This window comes from Anguilla rostrata, chromosome 7 (genome assembly GCF_018555375.3).
Source record: "Anguilla rostrata isolate EN2019 chromosome 7, ASM1855537v3, whole genome shotgun sequence".
Classification (NCBI taxonomy): Eukaryota; Metazoa; Chordata; class Actinopteri; order Anguilliformes; family Anguillidae; genus Anguilla; species Anguilla rostrata.
Genome location: NC_057939.1, coordinates 12,595,969 through 12,618,391, shown reverse-complemented (window position 1 = coordinate 12,618,391; position 22,423 = coordinate 12,595,969). Strand labels below are relative to the sequence as shown.

At 50.8% G+C, this 22,423-nt stretch overlaps 1 protein-coding gene across 2 annotated transcripts in view; it reads left to right on the top strand.

Annotated features, from left to right (window-relative positions):
• Positions 1–22,423, top strand: part of reln (reelin) — a 129,481-nt gene that overhangs the window by 57,470 nt on the left and 49,588 nt on the right. For both annotated transcript variants that reach the window (XM_064342868.1, XM_064342867.1), the window contains exon 4: positions 16,461–16,531. In XM_064342868.1, the coding sequence (XP_064198938.1) occupies positions 16,461–16,531 (71 nt within the window). The remainder of the gene's footprint in view (positions 1–16,460; positions 16,532–22,423) is intronic.

Sequence of the window (22,423 nt, the reverse complement as noted above, 5' to 3'; positions counted from 1 at the left end):
GAAAAAGTTCCTGAGCTTATATTGTTTTTGTGGATTTCTGTTGTGCTGAATGATTTTTTTATTTCCTGCCTACTGTTGTATGTATGTTTTTATTGATAGCTGTTTAATACGATACCTCAACAAAGCCAAAAAGGTCTCTTGCTCTCTTTCTCTCTCCCTCTTAATTAATTTTATGCAAAACAAAATCATTTCCAAACAAGTGCTCCCTGATGAAATAAAGAAAGGATAATTGAGCTCAAAATAAAAGCTGATATCTTTTATCCATCTTTCTCTTCCCCCTTTCTCTCGTTCTCTCTCTGTATATGAGCCCCTTCTCTTTGCTTGCCCGTGATTTACAGGCACGCAGTAGCGATCTGTCAAAATGCAATTAGCAGCCGTAGCTGGAGGAGGGTGGGGGTGCAGGATCTCAACATCCCGGCTGACGCAAAGTCAAAGTCATCCCCCAAAGTCACTCAAACGCACCCCACAGGCCAGGACTGGACCAGGACCCCATCCCCAAATCACCAATGCACCTGTGGGCAATGGGATGAGGGCGGTGGGGGACTGGTGACTGGGGGGGGGGGGGTTGGGTGTGTGTTCCACTGCTGACCTCCTGGGATGGGTGTGGCCCATATGGCCTACTGTCCGTCCATCTGCGGTGCATGTACACCAGCTCCGCCCATAAGCACCTGCCTGCGTGTCTCTCTGCCCTGGTGCTCCTCCCTGTGTGGCGAGTGTGGGTGGAGGAGCGGAGTCACGCTGGTTAGCAGGAACAGCGCCCTCTGGTGTGGGTCCGCGTTCGGCGGCGTGGTCGAGTCAGGGCAGCGACGGGTGAGCTTTGGGGGCTGGGGAAACGGTCACGCCCCAGAGAGTCCCTGGCTCAGGCGCTGCAGTTCACAGCCCCCGTCTGGAACAGCGGGACACTCGAGCCGGAGCCTGGTTGGTGGGGCGAGCAGAAGTGGTGTGGGGCGGGGGGGGGGGCTTGACAGCGTGCGAGCCCCCCCTGTTTGACGGGCAGGCCAACGCGCTGGGCAGCTGTCTGTCGCCCCCGTCCTCAGCCCTGGATCATCACCCCATCACTTCCACGCGGTGCCTGGCGGGCTGCCCGCCCTGGTCTGTCACTGCAGAGCGGGTTTGTCACTTTCAGAGTGAGTATCTGATGGCAGAGTTCTCACTTTGAGAGTGTGTATCTGATGGTGCAGTTTGTCACTTTGGGAGTGCGTATCTGATGGCAGAGTTCTCACTTTGAGAGTGTGTATCTGATGGTGCAGTTTGTCACTTTGAGAGTGTGTATCTGATGGTGCAGTTTGTCACTTTGAGAGTGTGTATCTGATGGGATGGTTCTCACTTTGAGAGTGTGTATCTGATGGCAGAGTTTGTCACTTTGAGAGTGCGTATCTGATGGTGCAGTTTGTCACTTTGAGAGTGTGTATCTGATGGCTCTATATCAGCTGCTTCCATTAGTGCAGTGCAGAAAATACTGCATCTTATATTAAACTCATATAACACTTGAATATATTTTTTAGCTGAAGAGTTCATGATTATAAAAATTATATCGGGTTCATATTTGCAATGTGAGTGATAGAATGAGTCTTCTCCTGGGGTTACTCTATGGAGTTCTATTTCTTTTATTTAGCGTCACTGCCTGCGCTCGTGAGCTGGTTTGTCGTCTGAAAGCTCACGGCGCTGTAGGAAATTAATTACAGCTGCAAAGCGATTCATTTCACCGTCGTGAAATTACGGTGGGAAGACGAGCATTAACTCACCGGCAAACTGCACCGCGTGGTGGGAGGTATCGGGCACAGGGGATTCTGGGATACGCGGTACGGAATAGATGGAAGGAAAGGCATCCAGGGAAGGCGTGCGCGAACGCCAGAGCGGCTTGACTTCCTGTCTGTCATCCAGCAACCGTCTTTTGATGAGAACTGCATCCACGGGTGTGGTGCAATTGCCCAAAGAGAAGAGTAAAATGTCCAGTGTTAATGTGACTCTGACAGAGTGCAGAGTTGGGAGCTAGACAGTATGCTCACGCTGGTGAATCCGCAGAGCTGCTCAGGACCGGAGAGGCTGAGGCGATGAGAGCTGAGGTGCTGGGTGCCTGCAGGGGGCGCTCTCACCACACGGCGAATGAAGGGCCCAGTCTCCGCCTCCGAGGTGCCGGTGGAGCACGGCTGCTCCCCCCCCCCCCCCCCACTCGCTCAGCCGCGCTCGTACGGCTCCACAATTAGTGCATCAGAAAGGCCTGCAGAGGTGAAGATTCTGAACGGCTCGGACGGGGGGGGGGGTGCTGGGCGGGGGGGCTTTACAAAGGCGCCTTGATGTGTTCTTGCTTTTATCCAATCCCACAGCCCCGGGACACGGTGCTGCTGTGTGTGCGTGTGTGTGTGTGTATGCGTGTGCGGCTGAGTGTGTGTAAGTGTGTGGGAGTGTTTGTGCGGGAGGGGAAGGTTTGAGGGGGCGGATCGGATGTGTGTCAGTGTCTATCTCTCCTTTCAGAGAATAGAAATGCCACGGAAGAGTAGTAGTGCTTCTGATTCTGTTTTTATCTGGGAGTTTTGTTGTGCGTTTTTGTCCCCCTGTGGAGCTAAAGCATCTGGCGTGGTGGAGATTGCTTTAATTATGGGCTGTGCTGCATCCTCCTCTTCCTAAGTGCTCCCCAGAGGAAAGGGGAATGTTAGTGTGTGTGTGCGTGTGTGTGTGTATCTGTGTGTGTGTGTGTGTGTGTGTGTGTTTGTGTGTGTATGTGTATGTGTGTGCTTGTGTGTATGCGCGTTTGTGTGTGCATGCATGCATTCATATGAAGGTGTGTGCGTGTGTGTGTATCTGTGTGTGCGTGTGTATCTGTGTGTGCCTGTGTGTGTATCTGCGTCTGCGTGTTTGCATATGAAGGTGTGTGCGTGTGTGTATCTGTGTGTGTGCGTGTGTATCTGCGTGTGTATGCACATGCAGTTGTGTGTTCGCTGGTTGCTGGTTAGATTTAATTGAATAGGACCGGGAGCTGGGCTGTAATTACCGCCAGCGCTGATTGGTGCTCCATCTGCTGGGGAGCGGGCTGCTGAGGCAAGAGTCTGCGGTGGCCCGCCACCACACAACTGCGCTCCGATCACCCGCCACCTCCTGGCTCCGATGCCGCCTTCGCTCCGATCGCCCCCTCACCTCCCTGGCTCGCTGATCCCCCTCACCTCCTGTAGGAGCTGCAGTCTGATCCCCCTCACCTCCCTGTTAGGAGCTGCAGTCTGATCTCCCCTCACCTCCCTGTTAGGAGCTCAGTCTGATCGCCCCTCTCACCTCCCTGTGAGGAGCTACAGTCTGATCTCCCCCTCACCTCCCTGTTAGGAGCTGCAGTCTGATCGCCCCTCTCACCTCCCTGTTAGGAGCTACAGTCTGATCTCCCCCTCACCTCCCTGTTAGGAGCTGCAGTCTGATCGCCCCTCTCACCTCCCTGTTAGGAGCTGCAGTCTGATCTCCCCGCTCACCTCCCTGTTAGGAGCTGCAGTCTGATCTCCCCCTCACCTCCCTGTTAGGAGCTGCAGTCTGATCTCCCCGCTCACCTCCCTGCTCACCTCCCTGTTAGGAGCTGCAGTCTGATCGCCCCTCTCACCTCCCTGTGCTCCGATCACCCCGCTCACCTCCCTGTTAGGAGCTGCAGTCTGATCGCCCCTCTCACCTCCCTGTTAGGAGCTGCAGTCTGATCTCCCGCTCACCTCCCTGCGCTCCGATCGCCCCGCTCACCTCCTGTGAGGAGCTGCAGTCTGATCTCCCCGCTCACCTCCCTGTTAGGAGCTACAGTCTGATCGCCCCTCTCACCTCCCTGTTAGGAGCTGCAGTCTGATCTCCCCGCTCACCTCCTGTTGGAGCTACAGTCTGATCTCCCGCTCACCTCCCTGTTAGGAGCTGCAGTCTGATCTCCCCGCTCACCTCCCTGTGAGGAGCTGCAGTCTGATCACCCCTCTCACCTCCCTGTTAGGAGCTGCAGTCTGATCGCCCCTCTCACCTCCCTGTGAGGAGCTACAGTCTGATCTCCCCCTCACCTCCCTGTTAGGAGCTGCAGTCTGATCGCCCCTCTCACCTCCCTGTTAGGAGCTGCAGTCTGATCTCCCCGCTCACCTCCCTGTTAGGAGCTGCAGTCTGATCTCCCCGCTCACCTCCCTGTTAGGAGCTGCAGTCTGATCTCCCCGCTCACCTCCCTGTTAGGAGCTGCAGTCTGATCTCCCCGCTCACCTCCCTGTTAGGAGCTACAGTCTGATCGCCCCTCTCACCTCCCTGTTAGGAGCTGCAGTCTGATCGCCCCTCTCACCTCCCTGTTAGGAGCTGCAGTCTGATCGCCCCTCTCACCTCCCTGTTAGGAGCTGCAGTCTGATCACCCCGCTCACCTCCCTGTTAGGAGCTGCAGTCTGATCTCCCCACTCACCTCCCTGTTAGGAGCTCATTTGGGAGGTGCCCCTCTTCAGGGGCTTTTATAGCAGAATGCACTCTGTGACAGAGCGCGGGTCGAGCAGCAGGGAATACACTGCGTACAAAGCTGAGGATGATGAGCAGAGGAAAGCAACATCATCATCCTCAGCTTTCCAAGCATCTTCTTATTCTTTCTGCTGCTGGAGTAAAAATGGATTTGACTCTTATTTCAGTCCATTGGGCCTAATTTGAGAAACATGGGTACGATCACATTTGAGTGTAAACTGTGTGTACAAACGTTTCCAAAGCTTGAGTCTAGAGCTTGCATTGGTATACGTGTCCCTGTTACAGTGTATGATACCACAGGAGGGTAGCCCAAATGGCTGATGGCCTGAACGAGGGCTGTCTGTTTGATTTCCAGGTGGACCGCGGCAGTTAAACCGAAGGACATGGAATTAATTCCTTCAGTAAATATCCATCTGCTTGAACTGATATGTGTTTGACCCTGGATAGAGAGTTCTGCTATGCAAATGAGTAATGATAAGAGCCTGGGAGTGGCTGCTGGGTCTAGTATTACACTCCAGGAAGAGGATTCTCCTCTACCGTACATTTAATATTAGCATACATTAGCATCCCCCCCCCACCCCTCACTCCAGCACCTGTCACGGTGTGACGGGATAAGTGTCACTCACAAGGAGGCACTGCATCACGTTCGAAAGGTGAGAGGTCACCGCGGCGAGCTGACGGGCGACCTTACACACAGGCACCGCGGCAGTAACGCGCGCTCTCCGCGCCGCATGGCTGCCGACGCCTGTTTGATCCCCCCCCCCCCCCCGACCGGCCGGCTAAGGGTCTGACACCGGAGCGGCACGGTGAGATGAGCTGCATGACTCATTCAGCCATCATTTCTGTGTCTGCGTGTCAGGGGCCCTAATGGTTTCTGGGCATGGGGGTGCAGCCTCCCCTCTCCCCCCCACCATGAATGATGTCCCATCAGGCTTTGCTCCATACCTGCGGGCCGGTTTATCGTTTCGGATTATTCATCTGCGGGCTTCTGCCGTCCCTGACCCGCCCCCCCCCCCCCCCCCCCGTCCCCCCCCAGTGACCACACTTTATTCCGATTAGCTGTCACAGAAAAATATTTATGCCTTCTCTGGCCAGCGTTTTTGCCGGACATATTTTCCGCGTCCTCTCACCGAATGGCTCACTGGATCATTCCCTCCCCTGGTTTCGAATGTGACTTACACTCCTCCCGTCGGCTCGAATATGACACGGATTTAGTTCTAGGTTCGGCAATTTTATTCCAAAAGGCGTGAACTGGACCCTCCCTCAGGTTTCACTGTCAGTCTCCCGCTGTAATTCAGAGAATAAACTGGAGCAGCAGCTGCCTGTAACCGCAGCTCTAGTTACAGATCTTAGCCTGTGAACAGGGGGCTGGAAGTTCAAATGCTAGGGAGATGACCACTCTTGCACGCCATTTGTTCCCCAGATAGAAGTGAACCATTTCACACGGCGAAGTTTCACTACCGCCTGACATGGTTTTTCAGATGTCCCACAATGCAGTGCTGTGATGGTGTGGTCAGTTCTTACATAGTGTATATGCTGGATGTCATGTGATAAAGCAGGAAGGCGGGACATTACCTGTATATTTCCGTTGTGTTGAGGTGGTCGCCGTGAACGCAGCTGGTGTTTAACTGTAGATCACTGGGGTTCTTTGGGGGAGGTCTGGACGTCGACGGCAGGATAGCGTCTGCGCATCTCTGCGTCTTTGCGTGGGACTCCGTCTGCTTCATTCCTCCTAAATACTCTTCCATTGTGACTGAAAACTAGCTGTGAATGTGTGTGGCTCTGGTGTACTGCATGTTGACGGTTGTATTGGCAGCTTTTGTTGCGTTCAACCTTGTCTTGGAGTGACAGCTGTCACCAGTGTGTTTGGCTTTCATTTGGCATCAGTGCCTCACTTAACAGTGTGAGAAGTCTCTGTACATTCACAGAGAATTTTCTTATCCGTAGATTACCGTAAAATAAAATTTCTGTTGATGTCGAAATGAGGTAAAAGGTCCCTGTGGTCTTAACTCAATTTCTTTTTTACTGTGTTGCTCTCTGAAAAGGCCTTGTTCTCTTAATTAAGCATTTAATTGTTCTGGAGGTTGTTTCGTTCACACCTCACATCTTGAGTGAGACTTACTTTGACCCCGTGCTAACAAGCAGGTAATTTGCTAACAAGCCCCAAATCCCTCATCCGTGTGTTCCTCGAATTTGCATATATTGTTTGAAATCTCTGGCCACTGCGCTTGCAAGCTTTCAATTAATTCTGAGCAAGGCATGCGGTGTAATTTAATTTCATATCTGAGCCAGTCAAATTGTCAGCCTGCGGTAGTGAGCAATGTATAACGATGCCTGCGCCGTTGAATTGCCCAGAAAATAAACATTTTTCTTCTCCAAAAAAAAATTAAAAAATAGTTTAAAAATAGAGAGCAGGGGGGTACGAACACTTGGCAAGTTCCCTCACACAGTGATGCTACAGCACTGCAGCCACAGCTGGTACTTAGCAAGGGACATAAATCAGGTAATTAGGCTGTATTATTTTAAAGGGTAGGTCCAGGTTTGGCAAACGAAGGCTGGTAGCTGGAGATAGTCCCTGTCGTAATCCGACATATTAATCATGATTACAAACAGGGCTGAGTAAGCTGTGTGTGGAAATGAGTTTTTAATCAGCGTCTATAATGCCAGAGATGTCTGGTCCGGTGTGATGGGAGAGGAGAGAGAGAGCAGCCCCACCCCCCCCCCCCAGCCCCCCCTTTCCAAAGTGATAAATGTGAGGAATGGGTTCGGGGCTCAGAATAAATAATGTAGAGACCGGATGGCTTGTATTATACTGCGAATGAATTAATCAATCAGTTAATCAAATTTGATTTGACGCAGTATCCTTATCGAAAGAATTGACGCAAGAAATCACGTATTGCATTCTGTGTAGACCTTTCAGGAGATGCACTTTCTAAGGAGAAAAATATCGATATTATTTTATATCGTAGGATGTGTATAGCATGCCGTTGACTATATTATATTGTAAGATATATGTGACTTTATATAGTGAGAGTTTTACATGCAGGAAATTATATTCATCATGAATTATGATATAAATGATAAATAAAGACCTTAATCGTGATGGGTCAAAAAGATACAAAAACTAATTGAGGGGAAAAAATGGTGGAAATCTTCCAACCTTAATGTAAACATAAGAACTACTTTCTCTTTTTGTGTGCATTATATAACCGAGCCTACTGGAGTGGAATGTGAGCTTCCGCCTGTGCACACAAACAGTATTATTAGCAACTGAACCTGAAAATAAATGGAAAATAAACAGAAGGGTCGGTTCAGGGTCCAGGGTTCGAGCCTGCCTGTGAGTGTGTGTGTATAAATGTTTGTGTGCACACGCTTGTGTGTGTGTGCGTGCTGTTGTGTTTGTGTGCGTGTGGAGGCCGCGGGGGAGCCACAGTCAGTCAGAGATGGGGGGGGGGGGAGGGGGGGCGTGTCATTAGCGGTGAGCTGTCAAGCACACACCAGTGGGGATGTTCACGGCGGACAGAAACATGTAATCAAACGAGCGAGCCGTCCGAAATAATTACCGACTCCGTGCGCCTCTGGGAACAGGATAGAGTGACAGGCTGTCCGTGTGCATGCGTGTTATAGCGCGCGAGCGTGTGTGTGTGTGTGTGTGTGAGTGTGTGTGTGCGGTAATGTGACATTTCTTGTGTGACTGTTTGAGTGTCAGTAAACAAGCCCACGCTTCCCTCCCCTTCCTCAGTTTGACAGTGCTCGAGGATTCGGAAAAATGAACTGACCCCAAACGCCCCCCCCCCCAACCCAACCCCCCAATGTCCAACATCCCTCCCCGCTGCACTTCAGCTGGGAGACCTGCACCTATCACTCCCTCTCTCCCTCCTTCTCTCCCTCGCTCCCTCTCTCCTGACTCCCCTCTCAGATTAATGAGTGGGGTGCGATGACTGATGGCTGTGCGGGAGTCACAGGGAGGGAAGAAGGCCTGTTTTCCCGCTTAATTGCTTTTTTTTTCATTTTTTTTCTTCAGAGAAAGTCAAATTAGCATTTAGATCTGGCAGTAACAAATGCAGCGTTGATGGCCTCACCTACGTGCGAGTGTCAGCGATGGCAGACGCGCACGCCTCGCGCGGTCACACAGCGCAGATGCAGCCGGCTTCGGGTCCCGTCTCGTCTTCTCTTTGTTCCGATTGCATTGGCTGTGGCTTACCCTCTCATTTGAATGTTTTTTTAATATTCATGGTCTCTCTCGCTCTCTCCACCACTCTCTCTGTCTCTGTTTCTTTCCCCCCTCTCTCTCTCTCTCTCTCTCACTCGCTCTCTCTCTCTGTTGCTCTGTCTCTCTCCATGTCTTCTTCTCTTTCTCTCATTTATCCCCTGCATCTATAACAGTTTTTTTTTCTGATACACTGGTTAGCAACACAGCGGACCTTTGGTGCTTTCTTCCTTGTTCTACTTCCTTTTGTTGTTGCTGTAATCCCCTGGATGTCTCTGCATCTGTTAATCAAGTTTCTCGCTTAATTAAGAATTCTTTGTGTATATAATTAGAAATAATGCTCTGCAACCATCTGATTGTAACTGTTATTGATTGATGTGTGTGTGTGTGTATTGTGTGTATGGGTGTGTGTGACTGTGTGCGTGTATGTGCTTAGATGTACTGTATAATACAATGTGTTTACCTGTGTTTTCAGTATATGCGTGCGTGTGTGCGTGTGTGCGCAGGAGTGCATGTGTGTATGCAGGTAATATGTGTACCTTTGAATGTGTTTATGCATGGGTGCATGCGTTACTGTGTATATTCGTGCATATGTGAGCATATATGTCTGTGAACGCGTGCATACATTTGGTGAAGGTGTGTATGTGTCCATGAATGTGAGTGAGTGAGTGTTTGTGTGTGTGTGTGTGTGTGCGTGTGTGTTTACCCAGGTCCAGCTGTTGAAAGTGTGTGTGTGTACCCAGGTTCAGCTGTTGAAAGTATGTGTTTGTGTTTGTACACAGGTTCAGCTGTTGAAAGTATGTGTTTGTGTTTGTACACAGGTTCAGCTGTTGAAAGTGTGTGTGTGTGTGTGTGTGTGTTTGTACACAGGTTCAACTGTTGAAAGTGTGTGTTTGTACCCAGGTTCAGCTGTTGAAAGTATGTGTTTGTGTTTGTAAGTGAGTGAGAGTGTGTGTGTGTGTATGTGTGTGTGTGTGTGTTTGATAGTGAGAGTGTGCGTGCTCCTGTCCTGGGTCGAGTCCTCTTTCTGAAGCTCTGGTCTCCTGTGGTCAGGAGGCTGTGCTATCTTGTGAGAAAACATGCAGCCAGAGACTCTGTTTAGTAAATATTTAAGCATCTTGTTCCTACATGCCCTCCCGCTGTTCATTACGCATTATGTTTTATTCATAAATACCAAACTCAAATTAGTCTTTAACCAGTTCTGAAATATGAATGTAATTATGACTTTTTTCCTCTTCTTCTCCTCACCCGTTGCACATGAGCTGCTTACTAATTAATGATGGCTGTTTTCATTATTCATGAGTCCAGATGAATGTGTAAATGCCTTGACACCCATAAAAAGCCTTGGCCTGTGACTTTGGAAGCAATTGTGAGGTGTGTGTGTGCGTGTTCGCAGTTGCGCATGTGTGCATGTATTTGTGTTGCGGGGGTAGGACTTAATTGTAATATATTCTTCTGAAGCCACTCTGATTGGCTGGCCTCTTCTATTCTGTGTTTGTTACTTCAGGGTTCATTTCTGTATTTCCTTGTTCTTATCCTGTTTTTCTCTTTTTTGGACATTGAGTATTTGCTTAGTGGATATATCGAGACAGGGCAGTTTACAGTGCTCAACTAAGATCTTCAAAATTATCATTATTTTAACATTTCCATAGCTTAAATCAGCTATTAATATAGCAGGATTTTTTACCGAGGAAATTTAGCTTAAATACACTTTGCCTGAGGTAAGAGAAGCCACAGTTCCCCACCTGGGAATCACAGAGTTTTCAGCTTTCTAGAACAGTTCAGGCTGATGTACCTCAGCTGTATCGTAGCGAGTCTGCCAGTCACAGAGAGAGAAGAAGATGGCGTTGACAAGGCCAGCCCCTCACTTACCTCACACCCTGCCTCGCGGTCTGCTCGGGAAAAGTGCGTCTCCAGACTTTGGGGGGAGCAGACGGGAGCACCCGTCCTCGGGGTCGGCTGGTTTCCTGACGCGGAGCGAGCCTGACAGGCAGCCTCGGAGGTCCCGGCTACATTTGTCTCGTTTAGAGAACGCGGCCGCGGCGAAGCGCTCGCTGAGAGACTCAGCGCGCGGCGGGGACTCCGACGCTCTCTCCGTCTTCCGAGCGGAACGTCAGCGTCTCTAAGACGATTCTGTCCGCAGCCCCCGGGACCAAAAGTTTTGCTTTGTGTCTGCAACAATGTTCCGGTTACCATGTATGCAAAACAGAATGCGAAACCTATTTTTAAGCTCGGTGTAATAAACGTAATAAACCCTTATAGTCCATTATATTTGATGAAACTCTGTAGTATCATATGGGTAGGCTCTAGGAATTCGGAAAGGGTTTGAGTTATGAGAGAGGGTAGGGTTAGGGTTAGGCTTTGTTCATTCTTTTTGCGTGCATTAGGCACACTTTGCCCATGTACCGGGCACTAGCCCTGCATGCGGTGTGTAAGCACATAGTGTGCGGTGTGGTGCAACACGGTAAACCGCTGCATTTACTGCATGTAGGTCTTCGCACCAGTTCAGTTTGTTCCATGTTCTCCAGTGTGTTTTCCACTGGGCTATGTAGCGGATAATCCACGCCGAGGTGGGCAGCTATTGAAAAGTAATGACCGACGCGGAGGCGAAGAAGCCCCCCATGCGACGTGGAGGGGGGTTGCCTCTGCTGCCTTCTTTTGCGATAGCTGACCACCTTCTTGTGGATTATCCCGGTTATTACATGGCTAAATACCTTGCAGAAAAGTCTATCAATAATTGGACACAAAATATTAAAGTGATTTTATTACTTCCAATAAATTATAATGAGTATGAAACAAATTTTCCATTGTTTTCTCATAGACAATATAGAAAACAATGGAAAATTGCCATCAGTATTCATGAGTATTGGCGGGGGTATTGGAATAATACATGAGGTAAGTTAACACTAGTAATGGACTCTCTTGAGGTTGATGGCAGAGCACTAACTGGAATGGCTGTTCACAGAGCCGCTGTAGTACTTCTTTCTGTCTGTTTCCCATAGCAGCGGTCATTGTTTGGCCATAGAATGCCTGAAGTGGCAAATTAGAATCGAGCCTTCAACAGTCATGTAATAAATTCATATGACAGATGTCCATTTGATTCAGTCTTGAGTGAGGCATAATTTGTGTACATGAATTTTTAAATAATTAACAATTTCATTGCTGATCCTGACTAAAAATAATGCTCTGATCACCAATGCTGTTGGTATTGTGAGCAAAGCATAAAAGTTCATCAAGTTCTTCAATAATTTTTTCTTACAACTTGTTTCAACGCAATGCAGTTTTGGCTTGTTTCCATTTGTTTTGTCTGAAGTTTTCCACAAATTGTTTTAAGTGATTGCAGAGTTTTACACACATTCAACTTTTATAGTGTTTCTGGTTTTATCTGTTGAATTAATTTATTCAATAAAATATCAGCTCTTTCTAATGGAATAATTTTCCTTATAATGCTGCTTGAAAAGCAAACATTATTTGTCTTTGAACTACAGATTAAAACGATTAAAAGTCCTGGGCTGTAAATATAGAACAATCATTCTTTGTGAGGTACATATCTATCTCTACCATAATGTGCCATTAAGCATGGATGTTTTCTCTTGGTAAACATTAAAATATCAACTTACCAATTAACTTGATACAGTCGGGGAGTTGCAGTTGTTCTTGGAACGCACAAACACAGTTTACACAAGAGGGCCCCAGGTGTTTGGAAACCCTTGGCATAGAAGACGGTCAAATGAAGCTATAGCAAGGTCATGAAGTGCACCCACTGAACCGTCTCAAATTTGGCGTGGAAGAGGTGTTTGGACGTTCAGTGCTAAACGAGTGCTTTTGTGACAGGTTCAGAGGGGCACTTGTCTGCACAGCAGTCCCACTGGTTCGTGACCAGCAGTAACCCTGGAGGAATGTACAAATAACTGACAACAGTGTGCTGCAATATTAAAACTGCGACTTGTGTTCCAAGCGAATTGTGTGCCAAATTAAAATATTGATGCTGAACCAGACATCAAATTTAAAACCCTTTTTTTAAATTTATTTATTTACTTTTTTTACAGGCACTCAATTTGATGTGGTTATAATGCTAAAAGGCAGGCTCTGGAGACTGTTATCATTGGCAGAGAGAGAGCGAGCGCCCGGAGACCGCTTATTCACAGCGCATGACAGTTAGCGAGGCAATAACGCAGCCCTGATCAGGAAATGGGCTATTACTGGGCCATTTATACGCTTTATTTGTTCGACCTTAGTGGTGGTGCAATTGATTTATTCCTACCTAGCCTTTCAATTACACCGCGGCAGCGGTTTTCACGGCCCTGTTATTCGCAACATAATTTTCCATTTTTCGTCTCGTTAAGAAATGATTTCGGATGTAATTGAGTGGATGCGACTGTAATCTGATGCAGTTTTAATGGCAGTCCACGTGAAACCGGACGGTCCAGGGCTAAACTTTTTTCGACTGTGCTGCAGTGCCCTGAAGTGAATGCCGTAGGATAGGATTTCCATAGACTCCGTAGCCGGTGTCTCTATCGTAACATCCTTCAACACTGACTTCTCTTTGCTGTCTCTGAGGACATCTCCCGAATGCAGGCTCAAGTTGTCCCGGCTTCCTCAGGTGACTGCGTGGGCACCTGCTAGCTAATCCCTCAGTTCCAACAGGTTGCCAGCTGGCGAACGGGAAAGGCAGGGCCCCCTTCCCATTGGTGCAAAGCGTACCGTAGCGTGCCGCGTGGCTCGCTGTGTGTGACTGTGTGCAGGTGGCCTAGCAGGTGTCAGAGGGTCACAGGACCGTGGCCGATTCCAAAAAGAGACGAAAGGGGTTGAGCAGAATCACCGCATAAACAGCGACTGCAGTAGCTTCGCCCCCCTCTCTCTGTTCCTCCCTTTATCTTCTGGGTTTTTTTTTGTCCCCCCTTCCCTGTTCTCCCCCCCGACCAGACGGGTGCTCATCCGCGTGGATCAGAGCGGTCTTTATCCAGCAGATTACATTCACACTGCAGCCCGCCAGCCTTTTATTTTCATTTAGCCTGGCCGTCCGGCGCCAGCTTTTTAATGTCTGTGCCCAGATGCTCAGAGGTGACTGCGGGGGTACTGCCGGATCGCTGGGAGGGTGTGTGCCCTCTGGCACCCCCCATATGAGTGAGTGTGTGTGTGTGCGTGTGTGTGCTATGCAGAGGCGTTTTTTGGGACAGATGTCCCGAGACAAACAGAGGGATTGGCAGCAGAGCCCACTGTCCCTGAGACCTTGAACAAGGTCGCAATAATAATGTTCCAAATAACCACTGCAGCAGGCGTGCTCGTTATTTCGCCTGATATTTGTTTGCCATCTCTGGGTGAGTAATGTCCCTGGTCCAGGGCACGGGCCGCCGCAGCATCTGCTGCGTTTAACCGCAGTGAACAGTGACCCCGCCCCAAACGGCAGCTCTCCCGGGTCCGACCCAGCCCGCCCGCCCTCGCAGGCAAACCCCCCCGCCCCCCCCCCGGCCCTCACCGCCTGCAGTTCCTCCGGCTCTCCGTTAACTTCTCCAGCACAAATCGCGGGTCCCGTTTCCACGCGAACACTCTCGGTCCATTACCCTGGATACGGGCGGGAGCGTCTTACGGGCTGCGGGCCCCCGGGGAGACCCGGTCGGCGTCTGAGGCGGGAACGCGAGCGAACGCGTGCCGTTCGAGAGTGCGTGGCGAGGACATGAACTAACGCACTGCCGCGTGTGTCACCGTGCGGTAGGAATGGGAGGTAATTCACCGTGCTTGAGAGCGTGGCGGGGATGTGAACCAATGGCCTTTGTTTTAGTATGAGAGGGGGAATATGAACCTGCTGTGCATCTGCAGCAGCGCCTACAAACACACGCATGGATTTTTAAATCCACCCTTCTCCTTTTCCTTGAATAGTCAGGCTCTCAGCTTAAGGCAGGACACAACCCTTTGTGGACACACCCCCCCCCCCCCCCACACACACACACACACACACACACACAGACCGCTGGAGCCCCAGGTTGATATTAGTATGTGTACGAAGGTTATGTGAGAGTCTCTTCCAATTAGTTTCAGCCCACTGCCAATATGCAAAGAGGGGTATTTTTAGAGGTGCTTTTTATAAAGTGGGCAGGTGGGTATTGCCGTGCCCGCCGCTCGTCCTGAAGGCGCGATCTGGCCTGATTTCGGTGGTCACGGACACGTTTCCCAGCCGGGCGCGAGCGGCCCGCACACAGTCGAGCGAAGGCGGACTCGCGGCAGCGTTCAGAGCGAGGGCAGGGTCGTGCTAAAAAGCGCCGCGGCTCCTTCTGGGAAGCTCTCGCGCGGCCGCGTGTCAGAGCCCCCGTTTTCTTTCGCCCGGGCCTCGGTAACGAGCGTGTTCGCGAGCGGGGATCTTCCGGCGGGGCTGTGATCCTCGCGGCAGGGCGGCGAAACACCCGCGGTCTCAGCAGAGCTACGCGACCCAGTCGGCGGCAGATCGGGAAGGTTTACGATTCATCCCCGCTCTCTGCTCGCAGCCGTCTGCGGCCTCCTGTACCGGAGCGTAGATTTAGGGTAAGCCTGTAATGGTTACATCACCCCCCCCCGACCGGTGCTGTTGATAACCTTCCGCTCGGTCTCAGGAGGGCTCAGGAGCCGCGAGAGCTGGAGTAATGTGCCGTTTTCAGAGGCTTTTTTTACGGCCCCGAGGCCAACCCTCGCGCAGTCTTATCTCCGGCAGGCTGACGAGGTTCTGTCGCCGGTTTTGGCTGGGTGACCTCGCTCGCGGGCCAAAACCTCTCTCACCTCCCACCACCCTTCCTCCTCCCTCCCCCGTTTCCTTATGTCCTCCATTGACGGCAGCCGCAGGAAGGCAGGCCACTGTTTAAGTCAGATATGTCAGGGCCCACTCTTTCATTTTCCAGTAAATTAAGCCATCTGTGCTGCATTTATCTTCATTTATGGGAATGAGCTTGTTATCGTTCCCCTCTCTGTGTGCTTGGCATGAGTCAGTGCTGATCGCTCTTTCTCTCTCGCCCGCCCTCTCTTCCTCCCTCCCTCCCTCTCCCTCAGTCTCTCTCCCTCCCTCTCTTTCTCCATCCCTTGCTTCTTCACTCTCTCGCTCTCTCTCTCTCTTTGAGCGGGCTGTATTGGCCTAAGTTAATTGGAACACCCCCTGCACTCCCTGGAAACATGCATTGGGGTTCGGAAGTGAAGGGTTTTGGGGGTCAACATGGGCTCAGATGAGCACGTGCTGAAGAGCTGGGAGGGTATTGATGAAAAGGTTTCCAGAAAACTGGAAAAACTGAAGTGGATTGTGCCTGGGCTGTCATATAGTGTTCTTATCATAAACAGTTTGGTGGCGTCCACATTGGCGTAAGGTGGCAGTGTTAACCTGGTGAACGAGTTGAGCAGAGGTACCTGGTCAGGGCAGCACTGGCTGAAGGCAGGGGCATTATATCTGCCACTTCAGGAAGAGGGGGGGGGGGGGGCCTTATCATCCTTGAGAAGCAGAGCGACATCTTTCCTATTGCAGGCAGCACAAAGGGTGCTATATCATGAAGATGCCTGCTGGAGGGATCCAGATTGTAGTCTGTTGAGACGGATGAAGGGAATGGGGCTGGATCGTCATTGGTTCCTTATGGAGCTGGGGAACACGAGCACTGACGGCTGTACAGGCTTTTATGAGAGATGGCTTTTAACACAGCATGCAGAGTGGCAGAGCAAATCGGGTCTCATTCAGTGGGAACCGCTGGAAAACTTTTATGTTTGATATATTTGGATAACGAGAATTGTATGTTTCTTTTAACTGTCAAAATAAATGGGGAATCAAAGGTCTCTCTCTCTCTCTCTCTTTTCTTTCCAGGGCCACAGCCACCCATCGGGGACAGATCATCTTCAAGGACGCTCTGGCTCAGCAGCTCTGTGAGCAAGGAGGTGAGGGGCTCTGCGTGATGTTCTCCAGCCCAGGTGGATTGTGGGGGAGATGAGAAACACCCTCCCTCTGTCCCCTCTCGCCCTGCTGGAGAGATTTCTCCTGGGCAGGTGTTTCCAATCCTCACAAAGACCCAGCACACGTACTTTAGGTTAATTCATCACACCGAGGACTAAGACGACCACATGGGTTGAAGTCATTTTGAACTATTGGTAGTCAGAGACCATGTTACCATGGCACCTAGTTTTCACAGACTGCCTCAACACCCATGTCTCTCTAGACCCGTGACCTCAGGCATGTAAGACATATAGGTTCAGGTGGCAGGGACTCACAGTGGACATGAACACATGGTCCTTCCCATGATCCTTGAATCAGGGTTACAGCTTTGCGGCATGGCTACGGCTCAGTAATTAGGCCTCCTGGCGGCAGGCCGTTGAAAATACTGGCTGGAAGCACAGCTTACTCTTAACATGACCAGACCTGACTGTGCCACCCTGTGCCAGAGGTCCCTGACCCTGTGTGTGGGGCCCAGAGAAGCTCCACCCAGGCCAGATCATAGGTTCAGAAAGAGAGCCAGGCTCTCCAGGCTCTCCAGGGGGGCCTAAAACAGCAGAATGTTGAGCTACGGTTCACCTTGCCGCCGGATGTCTCCGCCCCTGGCCCCCCCAGGACCGCCCCCCCCTCACAGCCAGACGCGTCTTTGGCAAGAGCTTGGATCGGCTCGCCAGCGAGATGTTCCAGCACTAGACAGGAGGACGGAGAGGGTGATGAGATGGGGAGTGATAGAGCCTGTGAGGAAGTGGGAAAGAGAGGAGTGAGACCGAGAGAGAGAGAGAGAGAGAGAGTGACAGAGAGCGGAGAGGAAGAAAGCTCAGGGCTGCGTGGCAGTAAATTGCCAGTGTCAGTAATGAGAGCTTGCTCTCCGGCGATGGAGGGATGGAGGGATGGAGGGAGGATGTTAATGAGAAAGTTGAAGGTCATAAATCGACGGCGTGGCAGCAGCGCGGGGAAGATCAAACACCATAAAAAATGTACAGAGGGGGAGAGGAGAACAGGCGGTCGACCTCGTTACCGGCTAATTCCTGGACGACCGGATAATATGTCACTTTCTCATGGCAGAGCCCTGTCAGGAAATTTAAATTACAAATCAGATGGGGATGAGCCATGGGGCCTGTGAGAGAGAGAGAGAGAGAAAGAGGGAAGGGAGAAGAGAGGAGAGGAGGGGAGAGGAGAGGAGGCATAGAGATGGACTTGACTGTTAAGAGCTCTTTCAACATCAACATCAAGCAATTTAGATAAATCTGAACTAGGAAATATGCTATTAAACGAACTCTAAAAAGTCTGAAAAAAGAAGTAAACTAGAACAGAAAAACATAGATTTACCCAAAAATTCACAAACTGAACCACTTCTCACATTGGGTTTCTTTATAGTGTCTGGTTAGATTCCCTTCTTTATTAACAAGACACATTGCCCTCTTTATCACCCACTTGGGTGGAAATTCACGAAGGTTTTTTATTAACTTGTAGAGAGCGTACTCAAGCTGCCGTCTAGCAGCTATCGAGAGAGCAAGAGAGATAGAGATCGAGAGAGAGAGAGAGAGGAGGGGGAGACAGACAGTGATACTGGTATACAGGATACGCAGAGGGATAGGGACAGGTTGGCGACGCTGAGATAAGCTCAGCCTCGCCCTGTGTTTTTATGCAGAGTGCTGCTTACAGTGCCGCTCAACCAGCATCCAGCCATTAAACCCTGGAAAGGGAGGCGGGAGCGAGGGAGCGAGCGAGGGAGTGAGAGGGAGGGAGAGAGGGAGAGCGAGAGGGAGGGAGGGCGAGAGAGCGGAGATGCAGTGCCACGATACAAATCCTAATTCAAATTGGCTTTGGCAGCTTGACAAGCGAACTTGTGTTCCCGAACCACTTATACGTAGATGATGAAAGCTAACAGAATAAATAATTCAGCAGAAGCAAACCCAATCCTTCCCCTTCGTCCCCGACTCAACCCTAAAAACGGATTTGGGGGTGCGAGCGAGCGAGCGGGAGGGGTGGGAATTCGATAACCGCAGATGGAAGAGCGGGAGTAGCGTGTGCGGGTTCCTCTGCTGGTCCCAGAGCCCCCCTGTCCCCCTCAGTCCGGATTGTTAGCGGTTAGCGGTAGCGTGCGCGCGCGGATGTTTCTGCATTCAGCGGGGAATTGGGATGAAAGGGAAAGGGGGGAAGATGGAACCCTGCAATGCTGGCAAATTGGCTGATAAATATTTAGTCAGTGGTGGTTTTGCCAAGTCTTTTTTTTTTTTTTCTTCTTCTTCCTGCGGATAGTTAAGCCCTTACTGTTTAATTCATGAGATGTCAGCAGCTGGTGCCAGATTTATGAGGAGAAGGAGAAGAAGAAGCAGAAGAAGGGGGGAAAGAAGAATAGAGAGGCCCGCGCTGCTTTCAACCTGGAGGCCTCACAGGGTTAAACAGGACTGCCAATTAGCCGCCCGTTTGATTTTGATCCTAATAACCGTAACTGCTAATGGTTTAGCGGGGACGCCTCCTGGGCATGCGGGGGAGGGCGCGGCGCGGCGTGGCGTGGAGGGGCGGAGCCGCCATTTTTTTTGTTTACGACTCCGCATCGGTCACGTCCCGGCGGGAAGCACGCTGGTTGGGCCTCCCCGCCCGTTAGGCGGGAATTAAAACGGCATCAGTCCTGCGACGCGTCGTCATGGCGCTAACGCGAGCAGAAAGCTCGGCGCATCCATCAACCCCCCCACCCCCCAGGAGCGCGTGGAGAACGCAAACTCGAAACGCGATTTAATTGAGCGCCTTGGAGTCGGAAAAAGTCATTTATGTCAAGAGGAACTGCCAGCAGGGTCTCAAATCTCAGATTTGGAGATTGATCTGTTCGCCTTGCAAAGAGACAGCAGGCTGATTAAGGACGTCTTGAGACTCTGTCCACATTCCACAAGGCCTCAGAGCGCTATGATATATCTCCACTGTAACTTTTTCTAATGCCTGGATTCAATCAACATTTGTCCTTAAATTTTACTTTCATGTAAATGTGTTTACATCACAAACCACAGTTTGGAAAGTTCATCCAAGTCGAGTTCTGTTTTTAAATAAGAATTGAACAACTTTGTTTAATTATTATCTTCGCTTAAGGATGAGCGTTGATTGCATGTAGGCCTAAATCACTGCAGGGACTTTGGTGTGGTTAAACCATAATAATGAACAAACCGTAATAAGGAACAAACTGTAATAAGAAACAGCTCTGGGCTTTGCCAGTTGCCACATTGTGCAAGGACAACTTTGGGAGAATCATCCTGAGTCAATAAGGGGAAAATATATTCATGGGATGGCTGTTATCAATAAAAAGCACAAATGCAGTACAGGAAGAGAGGTTTCCAAAAAAACTCGCATTGAAATTCCACAAGGGCAAGAGGATGTAGGGGCTCAAGGCACTTCAAAGTTCAAGGCCATAGCGAGAGGCTTTTAAAGACGCTAAGGAAATGAGAAATATCTAAGCGGGGTTGTGATCCGTGGAAAAGAAAAAGGCAGAAGGATAGTGTTTCTAAGTTTGGGAATCAGTGGCGATCAGAAAGAGGATGAATTATAGCGGCACAAATGAGGAGATTAGGGTGAGAGAAAGAGAGAGAGAGAGAGAGAGAGAGCAGCTCAGTCTTCTGCAAGGATTTGAACAGGGAGAGAGAGAAGGGGGGGAATGAGGGGAGGGGAGGAGAAGAGAGCAGGGCAAAGAGGATAAGGGGGTGTCGAACCATCGCCGACTCAAAATCTGGGAGTGCCTCTTCCATAACACTGCTTCTCCATAAGAAAGTAGGGGGGGGGGAGGGGGTTGAAGCAGAGAGAGGCTGAAGCAGAGCAGGTAACGGGCAGCTTTTTTTAGGTGTGTGTGTACTCGAGTGTCTGAAGCAGCAGAAGTTGGAGAGGCTTTGGTCCTTCAGCAGGAGTTTGTGCCACAGTTGGTATTTTTGGTGCGTGTGGGAAAAAGTCCCCCCAGTGTATCAAACGCACAGGTAGTGCGGTTACATTACGGGGAGGAGGACTAGCTTCAAACGTCCCTCGCTGGCTCCAGACTTCCTGTGACAGCAGTGCCTGCCTCTCCGCCCCCCCCGCCCCCCGCTCTCTGCCCAATTAGGCTTTGAGCAAGGCTCCGCTCGCCCCGCTGCCTTTTCCGAGCAGCCGTACCTTCCGCCCGTTGCGTGTTTGTTTTTCCCCCCGCTGTCTGTGTGCGCCGGCGGGGTCGGGGCTGTGGAACGAAACGACAAATGAGAAAATGTTTTTCCACTTTCCGTCGCGCCCCGGCGAGGGAAAAAACGTGCTGAGCGGCCACATCGCGCCCGTGGAGCGGGAGACGGGCGCGGGGCGCGGGGCGCGGACGGGAGAGGAGGCCTCTGGCGGGGAGCACGGAGGCGGGATGGGAGGAGGCGTGGGGGTGGCGGTGAGGGGGGGGGGGGGGCGGCAGTACATCACAGGCCCTCCCCTGACAGGACGCTCAAAATGCTCCTCTCAGTCGCGCGCCGCCAGACCCTTTAATTTCCACCGGCGCTATAAATCAGGCCCTTTATGGGCGCCGGTGGCTCCACAGGCCCGCGGACGGATTATTAAATTCACACATAACTCACGTGAGCTACGGTCCCTGAGGGGCAGATCAGAAGGGACCCGATGGGCTCCTTGCTCCGTGTGACAATTGTCCATCCTTCATCTCCCGGGAACCTTGAAAACCTCCCTCAGCCCCCGCTCAGTGTATCTATCCCGCGTAGATTTACTCTCCCCGGCTGCTTATCTCCCCGCGCGGGCGGCGCGGGCCGCCTCCGCCAGCGCTGGGCCGTGATTGATGCGGTGGGAGTGGCCCGGCTGAGATCACCCGCCGCTCCCATTGGCTCGGAGCGCCAGTGAGTGTGCTCCAGAAATCTCTGTGCCGGAGATTTATGGAGTCCTTCAGCAATGTGTCGTCGTGGCGATGCTCCCCCATTTTAGACAGTCATTACCTTGGACTACCATCTTCCCCGACTGCATACACACAATCCCGCGCACACACACACACACACACACACACACACACACACGCACAAACACACACACACACGCACACACACACACACACACACACACGCACAAACACACCACACAACACACAACACACACACACACACACACACACAACACACATCGTCACCAAACACCAACACACACACACACACAAGACACGCACGCACACACCATAAAACACGCACGAAACACAACACACACACACACACGAACACACACAGACACGCACAAACACACGCACGAACACACACACTCGCACAAACACACAGCACGCACAAACACACTACCACACCACATACAACACAGAAAACAACACACACACACACGAAACACTGCATGTATTTGTGTGTGTCAGACAATTGAAGGTCACTTGACTAACTGTGGGTGGTATCTAGATTGCCTTTTTTTTCTTTCTCATCATCGGTTTACGTAACTCTGGTAACCCTAACCCACATAGCTCCCTGCTATCGGCCTTGATAAAGAGTTCAGGGGAGATGTGGTGGAGGCCATCAGTGAAAATACCGGAGAAGGGGAGAGAAAGAAAAGATTAGTGCCACAGATGGAAAAGAGGAAGGGGATGAGATTTGGAATGACTTGTGCCCTTCGTGCTTTGTGTGAAGATGTCTTGAGCCTGCCGAATCTCGCCCTCATTTAGTTTAGGAAGCTCAAACCCCCGCTGTGCCCAGCCCTCTCTGAGTTTGGGGAGGGTTTAGAGGGGGGACGGGCTGTTGAGCGCTGAGTGTGAGCCCTGGGCCGGGAGATACAGGCATTAACGGAGATCAGGCTCTAATAGTGGAAGCGGTAATTGAAGTATTTAAGTAAGTGAGAGGGATTAGGCAAAACTG